Below are 12,966 nucleotides of genomic sequence, written 5' to 3' on the forward strand. Positions count from 1 at the left end.
TCAGCACCGGGCGGAGGCCAGCAGGACGGAGGCCAGCAGGGGGAGCCACGCCGTCCCCGGGGCCGCCGCGCCGGACGCCGACGGCCGCTTCTTGTGGCGCGGCGCGTTGCACAGCGGCGTGTTGCAGCAGGTGATGCACACGGAGTTGAGCTTGCCGGTGCAGAACTGCTGGTAGCCGGAGGAGGCGATGAGGCAGGCGCCGGACGAGGCGCAAGACTTCCTGTAGTGGATCCCTGCAATGGAGACGGAGCGGCGGGCGCGTTAGCATCGTAATGAGGTAACGTTAGCATTGTAACAAGGATGGGTTAGCATCGTAATGAGGTAACATTAGCATTGTAATGAGGATGCGTTAGCATCGTAATGAGGTAACATTAGCATTGTAATGAGGAATGCGTTAGCATCGTAACGAGGTAACGTTAGCATCGTAACGAGGATGCATTAGCATCGTAATGAGGTAATGTTAGCATTGTAACAAGGTAACATTAGCATCGTAATGAGGTAACGAGGACGCGTTAGCATCGTTACGCGGTAACGTTAGCATTGTAACAAGGTAACGTGAGCATCGTAACGAGGTAACGAGGATGCTTTAGCATCGTAACAAGGTAACAAGGACGCGTTAGCATGGTAACAAGGGGGTTAAAAACCCTCAAAGGGTGGACTGATGCTAATTGGCGGGTTAAAGGTGGTAGCAGGTTAAAAGAAAATGTTTTTGAATCAAACTATCTCAGTTTTACTTTATTTACTTAATTTTATTTACTTTATTTCAAAAGTATCACGAACTGAACACGTTATTGTCAAAATATAAATAACATTTAATTTCTTTACTGGCATCAAAGTAAACAGGAAGTAGATATGATTGGTTTACGTCTCCAGCAGCAACCAGACGAATCAACATGAAGAATTTATCTACTTTCACCTTTGATCTATTTTCAACATGGTATTCTGTGATTTTGTCAGAAGCTTAAACGATTGGCTTGCTTTCAAATTAAAAGTGATATTTCTTTTTTCACCATGTAAACAGAACTTTTCTCTCCTGTGTGTATTTTTATTTTCTGTCCTGCATTTTAAAAAAAGTCTCTTCCAGGGTGGTGGCTTTGTGCTGACTCAGCGCTTTGCGTAATGAAATATAGTGACTCATCGTCCTCACAGCTGCTCATTAAATATCACTTAGCGGGTGATTTCCTCATCTGTTCACTCATTTCACAACCTTTTTTTTTTTCCCTCCCCGTGCGCGAGATTGTCTAATTTGCAGCCGTCGTGGTCGTAAAGACCTCCGTCACTCCATCACTCCGTCTGTCCCTCCGTCCGTCTGTTATTGCTAAAAGTTTCCAGAATCAAAACTTTACGAGCTAAAGCTCAGAGGGAACATTACCTTAAAAAGAAAAATCAGATATACCCTCCAGCTCTGAATAGATTCTAAAGCAACTAGAGCTACACTCGGTAGAATGCGAATTTGTCACCATGGAAACCCAATAGATCACGGAGATGTTTGAACCTTCCATTATTCGTCGTCGTCGTTTGAATCACTTCAGGTTTTTGCTGTTTGACACTGATGTACTGATTCTAGAATCCTCCTCCCCTTTGATCTTTGACCTTTGAACTTTGACCCAGTCGCTCTCAAGGTTTAATGGAATTAAGAAAAGTCATGCTGGAAAATTCTATGCAATTTTGGTCAATAGTTCTTTTGTTTTTTTTTTGAAGGGGAGTGTTTTTACTGCTCATGAAGTCTTGAGGAGCTTCTCGCACTGTTTCTCTCACTGTTTCACTGCAGCAGAAGTTTTTAAGGGTTAATAAAACCCTCAAATGTATCAAATACAGCTGAAACTTTTTCAGATATTCATTATTATCTGTGAAAATACGGACCGCTGCACCACCGAAAATACCTCCATTCCTGATAAAAGTGACTTTTCTTCACACGACCGAACCATAAATATCACAATAAATAATTGTGAACGTTTTAATTTGGCGGCGGCGGGATTGTGGGCGTGCCTCGGGGCTTTAATTAAAGCTGAAACATCCGTCTGTTTCAAAATAAAGTCGAATCCCTCGACTGGATCCACCACTGATGAACACGGAAAGCCACTTGGAACAAGCGTGTCGTTGGCGGCGTGGGGGTCTTGTCCACCCCTCCCCCCCCCCCCCCCCCCCCCCCCTGTCGTTTATTTAAATTTTCCATCAAAGCACATGAACTTCCAGTCACCCCGCTAACGTCTCCGCCTCCTGCTCCACCCAACCGCGACATGAACGACCCTCGAGTCACCCTGGCGTGTCTCTCGCGCGCCGCTAACGTCAGCGCAGGTCCCGGAAGGTGCGTAGTAATCCAGAATAAACGCTGAGTCATGCTGGCTTTATGTCTCACATTTTGCCCGTCAAGACTTTTTACTCAAAACCGTAAAAGTAAAACGGCGGGCGAGTCGAGCACATAAAGGAAAGTACGTCACGACTGGCGACTGCAACGGCGCGGTTGATTAGCTTTTGTTACTCGTGTGAAATAAAAGTAGTTGTTGACCAGTTTGTACCTGAACTGCAGGCGGAGGAGAGAAAACAAAAGTAGTACGAAGGAAATAAGACGAATATTAAAGTTGAAAGTGTCGTCTTGATGGTTTAATACCTGATCCATACTTTTTAATATTCAAGATCAAAGCGTCGTCAAATGGCTAAATCTGGATGGCGTTTTATCACCTTTCAGTGTTTTTTTTTAAAATTATTATTCCTTTGGATTATTAATTCGTCAAATCTTGGAAAAGTGTTTAGATAAATAAAAAAATACTTTATTATCATAGTTTAAAAAAAATATTTTGTTCAAACTACAGTAACGGAACAATTTAAAGTTTTTATTTAATTCAAAAGTAAAAAAAAAAAAAAAGAATAATTATTTTACATTTTTTCTTTCAATTATTAATTCGTCAAAGCTAAAACTAAAATAAAATAGAATAAATTAACCCGACCCTTATTTTTTTGAAACTTCGTCCAATTTTGGAAAACAAGAAAATACTTTGTCATAATTAAAAAAACAAATTTTTTGTTCAAATATCAGTAACAGAACAATATTTTTTTATTTAATTCAAAAGTAAAATAAAATAAGATCATAATAAAAATTTTTTTTAAATGTTTCCTTTAGATTCTTACATTTTTAAAATCTTAGAAAAGTTTATAGGCAAAAATTTTTTTTTATCATAATAAAAAAATGGTTTTGTTCAAACAACAGTAACAGAACAATCAATTTTTTTATTCAATTCAAAAGTAAAAAATTAAATACAAATAAAAAAGTCTTTTTCTATAGTATACAAAAAATATAACACAAAAGAAAGATAACCATCACTTTCATGTTTGCCCAAATCAAATATCTCCTATTACCTCATATCACATATTTATAATTACGTCTATTCAGATCTATTTTGTATATTTTTTTTAACGTCTGCTTACAAATATTTCCCGAGATCCGATAAAATGCAGATTGTCAAATTAGAAACTCACTTTTTCTGTCTGTCTGTTTATAGATGTTATAAAGTCGCTGGAGGCAGTTTTCTCTTTACTGCGCTGGAAGAAAACGATTCCTCTGCTTCTCCCACAGTTTACGTTTTCAGGCACGTTTGTTCACAAAGAAAATGGCTGCTGGCGCCGCCCGAAGTCGCTAAATGACGCCGTTAAAGATGGAATTGTAAAAGTAAAGGATGATGTGAGAGAGAAGGAAACAAAAACAACCTTAATATGTGTAGAACTATAAATACCCCTGGAGGAATATACCCCACGTGTCTTTATTAAAGTAATAAATACTTTATGTTTCATAGTATATCAGGGAGACAGATAGAACCGCGAGTTCTGCCCCAAACCTGCAACTCTCAATGGATTCTAGAGCAACTAGAGCTACACTCGGTAGAACGCGAAACTGTCACCATGGAAACGCAATAGATCACAAGGATATTTGATCCTTCCATTATTCGCCATCGTCGTTTGAATCACTTCAGGTTTTTTGCTATTTGACACTGATGTACGCACATTCTAGAACCCCCCCTCCCCCCCCCCCCCCAACTAGGTGATCAGTGGTGATGACATCACGGCACCATGTGACCTATCACAGGACAGGGAATTGAAAACGGAACATTTTGGCATTGTTTTTACGTCAATTGGATTAAAACGGACTTCCTTTTTATTTTTTTTTAACCTTTGACCGTTTGTCGCCACGGAAACCAACAGACAACAAAGATATTTAATCCACCACTCCTTCCATTATAGTAATAATATTTTTTATTTCCTGTTTTCATTTATTCACCCCCCCCGACCTTTGACCCCCCCCCCCAACAGCGAACCGGGGTGATGACATCACTGCACCATGTGACCTATCAGAGGACAGGGAATTGAAAACGGAACATTTTGGTGCCGGTTTGACGTCAATCGGATTAAAACCGACCGTGTCGTTATAAAAATACCGTTCTGACCTCTCCGTGACCTTTGACCTTTATATATAGATACACACACACATATATATAAAGTCACAGATCAGGTTCGGATCTTCTGAGTCTTCTGAGAGAAAGTGACAAATGAGGAGTTTGACTGAAAATGCAGTAGATGTTCTAGGTCTATATTTCTATTAAAAATGGCAGAGGAACCATTCTGATTGAAACTGGGCTCTGACGTAGATCCGTAGGTTTACTGCTCTATAAGTTGTGGAGCGTCTGGAGGAGGGGGGGGGGAGGGGTGGAGGGAGGGGGAGGAAGTTCCATTTATATGTGAGGGGTCGTACGTAATTCTCACCACTTCAATCTAAATGATGTCGTCGAGTTAATTTGCGGGAGGAAAAAGGCTGAAACTTCTTATTAACTAGACGAAGCCGGCGGCGGCGGCGGCGGGCTAATGATTAGCTTCACGGCCGGCTGCACAGCGACGGCGGAGACGTGAGGAAGGTAGCGGGAGTGAGGCGCCGCGCTCTGCACCGCTAAACGACTCTAATCCAGAGGAATGGAGGAATCAGCCACACGCCGCCACTCCTCCTCCGCCGCCGAGGGTCAAAGAGGCGTTAGCCTCGTTAGCGCTCGCCGCTAACCGCCAACCGCCACGACCTTGGTGTGAAACGGCAGCTGTTCCTCTGGAGAGGAACAGCTGAGCTCAGTGAACAGTGGAGTTACTCTACAGTACTCACTACAATAGTAACTACACAGTACTCACACTACTATAGTTACTCTACAGTACTCACTACAATAGTAACTACACAGTACTCACACTACTAGTTACTCTACAGTACTCACACTACTATAGTAACTCTACAGTACTCACACTACTATAGTAACTCTACAGTACTCATACTACAGTAGTAACTCTACAGTACTCACTACAATAGTAACTCTACAGTACTCACACTACTATAGTAACTCTACAGTACTCACTACAATAGTAACTCTACAGTACTCACACTACTATAGTAACTCTACAGTACTCACTACAATAGTAACTCTACAGTACTCACACTACTATAGTAACTCTACAGTACTCACTACAATAGTAACTCTACAGTACTCACACTACTATAGTAACTCTACAGTACTCACTACAATAGTAACTACACAGTACTCACACTACTATAGTAACTCTACAGTACTCACCATACAAGTTACTCTACAGTACTCACACTACTATAGAAACTATACAATACTCACATTACAATAGTAACTCTACAGTACTCACACTACTATAGTAACTCTACAGTACTCATACTACAGTAGTAACTCTACAGTACTCACTACAATAGTAACTCTACAGTACTCACACTACTATAGTAACTCTACAGTACTCACTACAATAGTAACTCTACAGTACTCACACTACTATAGTAACTCTACAGTACTCACTACAATAGTAACTCTACAGTACTCACACTACTATAGTAACTCTACAGTACTCACTACAATAGTAACTCTACAGTACTCACACTACTATAGTAACTCTACAGTACTCACTACAATAGTAACTACACAGTACTCACACTACTATAGTAACTCTACAGTACTCACCATACAAGTTACTCTACAGTACTCACACTACTATAGAAACTATACAATACTCACATTACAATAGTAACTCTACAGTACTCACACTACTATAGTAACTCTACAGTACTCACACTACTAGAGTAACTCTACAATACTCACACTACTATAGTAACTGTACAGTACTCACACTACTATAGTAACTATACAATAGTAACTCTACAGCACTCACCATACAATAGTAACTCTACAGTACTCACACTACTAGAGTAACTCTACAATACTCACACTACTAGAGTAACTCTACAATAGTAACTATACAGCACTCACACTACTATAGTAACTATACAGTACTTACTACAATAGTAACTATACAATACTAGCTACTATAGTAACTCTACAATACTAACAATAGTAGACTACTACTGCGTTTCATTCCTGGTCGGACATTAATTGTTTAATTTACTTATTTTTCAGCTGTTATATTTATGTTTATATGTTTTAATCTAATTTAGTTGTTTTGTGTGCCACATGTCTGAAATTAACTTTACAACTCAATTCAAGCAACGTCTAAAAGCAGTGAAAACACGACCCTAAACACTGCGTGCTACTTTTTAAAAGTCAAACCTCTTATACTGAAAGTCCACGGCTCAGACACCCGCAACAATAAAATACAGTCCTGGGTCTGACCTGCAGTAACTTTACAGTAACTAAACTTCCTCAGAGAAAAAATCAATACTAACAAACTTCCTGCAGCCTGATAACAATAATAACAATAATAATAATAATAATAATACGCTTTAAAACGAAACAAATGTCTGTACGTTGAATTTATGTGAAGTGTGATCCGTGTAAAATCTTCCAAAGTCCATTAAATACTCGGGTCACAGAAAAAGAAAAGTCTCTCATTTGCCCTGAATGAAGGTGAAGAACTGTGACGAAGCTGCTTCTCATCTTCCTCTCGCTGAAACACCAAATTGACTTTTGTCAGTTGGAAAAGCTCATTTAGATAAGAAATCCTGGCGCCGGAGGGACGACTCAGCAGTTCCTCAGCTCCCTGCCAGTTACCTGGGGAAACAGTAATCAGATTACTGATTACTTCTTTAAATATCAAGTTATTTACTGATTGTTGGGTTTTTTTTGTTCAAGTAACTCAGTTGGATTACAAGTATTTTTTAGTGAAACAAGTTTACGGTTTAGTGACGATGTTTGTTGGCTGTAATTTATTTGTTTTTCATGAACGTTAGTGAGTTGGCCTCTGATTGGCTGAGAGGAGAAGGGGGCGGAGCTACAACAGTAACACTACCATAGTAACTCTACAGAAGGAATGCTACAATAGTAATTCTACAGTCATAACTCTACAATAGTATCGGTACAATAGTATTTCTACGATAGCAACTCTACAATAGTATTTCCACGATAGTATTTCTACAGTAACTCTACAATAGTATCGCTACAATAGTAACGCTACGATAGCAACTCTACAATAGTATTTCTACGATAGTATTTCTACAGTAACTCTACAATAGTAATGCTACGATAGTAACGCTACAATAGTAATGCTACGATAGCAACTCTACAATCGTATTTCTACGATAGTATTTCTACAGTAACTCTACAATAGTAATGCTACGATAGTAACGCTACAATAGTAATGCTACGATAGCAACTCTACAATAGTATTTCTACGATAGTATTTCTACAGTAACTCTACAATAGTAATGCTACGATAGTAACGCTACGATAGTAATGCTACGATAGCAACTCTACAATAGTATTTCCACGATAGTATTTCTACAGTAACTCTACAATAGTAATGCTACGATAGTAACGCTACGATAGTAATGCTACGATAGCAACTCTACAATAGTATTTCCACGATAGTATTTCTACAGTAACTCTACAATAGTAATGCTACGATAGTAACGCTACGATAGTAATGCTACGATAGCAACTCTACAATAGTATTTCTACGATAGTATTTCTACAATAGTAACTACAATAGTAATGCACAGTGACTTGCCTAAGTAACTTTAATCTGATTACTGGTTTGGAAATAGTAACGTGTTGGATTACTAGTTACTGATAAAAGCGGTCATTAGAGTAATACTAGTACTAGTACTAGTTAACTACTTGTCACTGGTCTGGACTGGATCATATTCGCTCCTCGTGTCGCCTGCTGATGGAACCAGACACTTTCCTCCTCCACCTCCTCTTCTTTCTTCTCTTCCTCCTCCTCAATCTCTTCCTCCTCCACCTCCTCCTCCTCAATCTCTTCCTCCTCCACCTCCTCTTCTTTCTTCTCTTCCTCCTCCTCAATCTCTTCCTCCTCCACCTCCTCTTCTTTCTTCTCTTCCTCCTCCTCAATCTCTTCCTCCTCCACCTCCTCTTCTTTCTTCTCTTTCTCCTCCTCCTCCTGCTACTCTTACTCCTCCTCCTCAATCTCCACTTCCTCCTCCTCTTTCTTCTCTTCCTCAACCTCCTCCTCCTCTTCTTCTTCCTCTACCTCCTACTCTTCCTCCTCCTCTTCCTCCTCCTCCTCCTCCTCCTCCTCCCTGATCAAGTCTCCTCGCCGCTCTAGATGATTGCAGGCACTTCTTCTCCGCCGCCCGATGAACCAGATCGTCCCCCGACCTGCTCAGACTGAATATGTCGGTCATGAGGTACAATCAAGTTCCCGGCCTGCTCATCACGCCGCCGCCGTCACGTCTGGGTGAAATCCGACACCCCCACAAGAAGAAAAAACAAACAAACCACACAACAACACAATTTCCTGGCCAGACAGCGAGGTGCTAGTTATCCACTTCCATCAGCATCAGCGCCGCGCGGCGCGGCGACACATCCAGCGCCGCTGATTTAGCGAGGAATCATTACGCCCGCTCGTCCCGTCATCACCGCTCCACTTAGTGCGCCGCTTCTCGGCAGAATTGACGATTTGACGTCCTCGGCGTGGAGAAAGTGGGACAGACGAGCGAACGCCACTTCAATCTTCATTTCTGAGGCGGTTGATTCTGTTCGGTTCCATATCGTTCCATATCACACGAGTGCCACCGAGTTTCTCTTCAGGAAAGCCTGACTTCTGCAGCGCCGTATGGAAAAAAAGATGCTTTGTGATAAAACCTGACGTTACTATTAGCAAACAACCAGAAACCTCAATTCCTGGTATTCAAAGCACCAACTGTAAAACTGTTCAGACCCAAGATTTGATCTGTAAATTGTATAATAGAATGACTTTCGCTCTCTTTCTGTATTTTTTTTTTTTTTTAATTTGTATTGCTGAAATGACGACTTTAGTATGCAATGTATGACTCAAGCCCCTCGCTATGTTAATGTCACCTTTTGGTACATTATGTTAATTAAAATAAATAAATAATACGAGGCCTGTCGAGACGCATCGACCACTTGGTTCTAAAAAACCGTTGACGTCAAATCCGTAAGTCGACGCCTTGCCACGCCCACTCGCCACACGCCCCGAGTGACCGGCACAAACCATCATGGAGGACGAGACTCGTCTCCAACCCGCCGCCTCACATCAACGTGGGGGACGACTTTAGACGCAGCCAGAAGCGTTTAGGTAGGACGAAAATGGATCGTTAGTTTTAACAAGATGCATTTCCTGGGGTTCCTGGAGTGGCCTGTACACTCACTTGTGAGATCAAAGCTTTGAGTTCCCCGCCTGGACTGAGATCAAAGCGAAAATATTCGACACAAAAGTCGAAATATCTCAGTAAGTTTACAAGATTTCAAATTGTACGCAGCCACCATCTCCGGAAAACTCGGAAGCAATGCTACGATAGTAACTCTACAATAGTATTTCTACGACAGTAACTCTACAATAGTATTTCTACGATAGTAACTACAATAGTATCGCTACGATAGTAATGCTACGATAGTAACTCTACTATAGTATTTCTACGATAGTATTTCTACATTAACTCTACAATAGTAATGCTACAATAGAAACACTACAATCGCATCAGCACAATAGTATTTCTACGATAGTAACTCTACAATAGTATTTCTACTTGTGTTATACTTCCTTTTTGCGGAAGCATCCTATATCTTTTCTTGCTTCTACCTGCAAACTAAACTGAGCAGCTGTAGACTCTGAACTCTGAACTCGTTTCTATTCTCCTCCTTTCAAAACGTATACCCACATGGTATCAACTGACCAATCACGTCGCTCGCTACCGTGCCGTAATACAAACCGGAAGTCGTGAAGAAAAGATGAATTCATACAAAACTAGACGGTGACAGAGCAGTGACGGACGTTACGAACGTATTCATGTTGGCCATCTTTTTTCCCCCGTAAAACTGACCGTCCGGATGACGACTCGCCGCGTTTCCAACCGCGGCCACCGGGGGGCGGCGGCGTTACTCACCGTCGTCCTTCACCAGAACCTCCTTCTGGCACATGTCCTGCACGTTGACGGTGCAGTTCACCACGAACTCCGGGGAGGCGCAGTCGTGCGTCGTCTCCTCGCACTGGTAGCACTGGATCTGCAGGGCCAGCCCTGACACACACACACACACACACACACACACACACACAGTCAATTATTCAATCCATTCCCATTATGTCACCGCCTCCTCTCCGTTAAGTTAAATTGCCTGCACCGTCACCAGCAGCCACGTTTCTTTAAACATTTCTCCTCCTCTCACTGCTTATTTCCTCTGGTGTCGTGTTTTTTTTTTTTTTTTTTTAAGAATTATTGCACAAGTTCCAGTGAAATTGAGTTTCATTTTTTGGCGAATACTCCAAACTTTGGGGCAGCTCCGCTCCGACCGTCACAAATCAACGTGACAGACGGACTTAATTATTCCGCTGCGTTGCCGTTGCCGCGTTGCTGCTGCCGCTGCTGCGTTGCTGCAACATTTCATCACGTCCGGCTTTGATAGCGTTTGTCTATTTTGACCGTTCCTGCCGCGGAGCTGGCGTGTCTACAGTGAAGTCGTCTCACCGGGCGTCCTTCAGAGAGACGGACAGGATGAGGAGGACGATACTATGAGGAGACATGAGGCTTCATTACAGCATTCATATGAATGCTGGTTGCTGCTGCAGCAGGAGGAGGCGGCCTTGGACATTAATCACAATCACACCTGAACACTGGAGTGGTTTATATACATATATATAATATATATATAACATATATATCAACTTGAATCGTTTTGTTTCTTAAACATCTCAGTCCTCCTGTGAATGCACTTTGATCGCCTTTCATCCTACTCAGTGAATATTGGCATCAAGCATCACTTCACATTCTCATCGTCATATATATATATATATATATATATAGCATATAAAAGAAATGTGCAGTTTTGAACAGGATGTCACACCAAGAGAAGATGTGAGCGGAATGTTTCCTGCAAAATTATTTTTCATATCATCCCTTTTAGATCCGCCACACTTATGTTATTGGATGTTTGCCAAACCTTGACTAACTGATAAAAAAAAAAAAAAACATCAAGCCTCCCTGGACACACACACACACACACACACCGTTTACACGTTACTACCTGACAATACTGTAAAATAATAGTGACTTTAAATGTTTAGAATTTCCCTTCACAGCAGCAGGGACACACGTTACCCTTCATACCATCACTGTTGATTGACAACTAAAAAATAAATAAAAATAAAACACATTGGAACAAGTCAAAATGAAGAAAAGAGTTGGCATCCGAATTTAAAAGAAAACGATTTTGCAGTAACGACACACGATGGGTGAAGTCCCACGCAAATATTTAAATGTGAATTATACACTATAAGACGAGGGAAAAAACGTCAATATAAAAAAAACGACGTGATAAAAAATACAAAATAAATCAGGAACGAGGGTGATTATGGTGATTATCGTCGCTCTGGCAGCACATGATGAGAATCACCTCCGTCAAAATGATGCATTCGCATCAATAACGTGTCTAAAAAGTGATTAAAACACCAGGGAGGGTCGGCTGCTGCTCCAGCCCTTATTTATTACCACAACTCGCCTTGCGTCGGATTATTCATACGTCGTTTATTTCATTTTACAGAAGATTAATTATTCCCCACATAAATCTTCCTCCTCCTCTTCAGCCAGAGGAAAGTTGAACCCAAAGTCAACTAATAAAAACAAAAAAAAATACACCTTTTGTTCGCAATATGAAGATTCATATTTCGGGTCTGCAGGGTGATCAGATCGGGTCTTTATCCAAAACTCACCTGGACGCCGCGCGACGCGCGCGCGCCGCTTTTCTCCCAATTAAAATCGCGATAATGTTGAAATATAATTCAAGTTATTCGAGAAGATCCCAAGTTAAAAGTTTCCACCTTTACAGGCTCAACTTTATAAAGGGAATAACGCAGATTGCGCACGCTGTTTTCACCATTTACCCAATTATTTAAGGGGGGAAAAAAGAATAAATTAAAAAATAACTAAAAAAGGAAAAAAAAGAATTAAAAAAAATTTTAAAGAAGAAAAACAAAAAAAATTAAAAAAAAAGAAGAAAAAAAAGGAAAAAGAAGAAAAAAAAGAAGAAAAAGAAAGAATTAAAAAAAAAGCCCGCGCTCCGGTCCACGTCCTCCTCCCGCGCTCCGCTCCGCTCCGCGCGGCGCGCGCGGGACGCCGATCTATAATCCCGCGCTCAGGGTTCCGTACCTGGCCCGAGGAGGAGCAGGAGCACCGCTGACACCGCGACCAGCCGCATCGTCCGCCGCTTTCCTACTGACGCTCCTCCGGTCGGCGGGTCGCCAGCGGCGGCTCCGCGGTGCGGCGGACGCGCGGCGGCTCGCAGTCTGGCATGGTGGTGGCGCGAGCCTCTGACGCTCACCCACTACGCCCCCCTCCCCTCAGCAGCAGCAGCCGCCGCCGCCGCCGCGACACCGCTCTTTTATCCCGCGCGCACACGCGCGTGCGTGCGCGACCCCTTCACTGTACCACGTGGTTTTAATTTCCACTTTAATACTATTGGGCTCAAATCGATAATCGATCCTTTAATTTAC

At 41.6% G+C, this 12,966-nt stretch overlaps 1 protein-coding gene across 1 annotated transcript; it reads right to left on the reverse strand.

Moving 5' to 3' along the window:
- On the reverse strand, positions 1 to 12,711 carry LOC308131372 (ly6/PLAUR domain-containing protein 1-like; the record flags this gene model as incomplete). The annotated part of the gene is made up of 3 exons (XM_080498100.1): positions 12,623 to 12,711; positions 10,367 to 10,498; positions 1 to 233 (listed from the first exon to the last, which is right to left on the reverse strand). The coding sequence occupies exons 1-3, from the start codon at positions 12,669 to 12,671 to the stop codon at positions 1 to 3; spliced, it is 414 nt and encodes a 137-aa protein (XP_080354226.1). The 5' UTR covers positions 12,672 to 12,711.
- Between the last annotated feature and the right edge of the window lie 255 nt (positions 12,712 to 12,966).

Source organism: Blennius ocellaris (genome assembly GCF_963422515.1).
Source record: "Blennius ocellaris genome assembly, chromosome: 6".
Lineage (NCBI taxonomy): Eukaryota > Metazoa > Chordata > Actinopteri > Blenniiformes > Blenniidae > Blennius > Blennius ocellaris.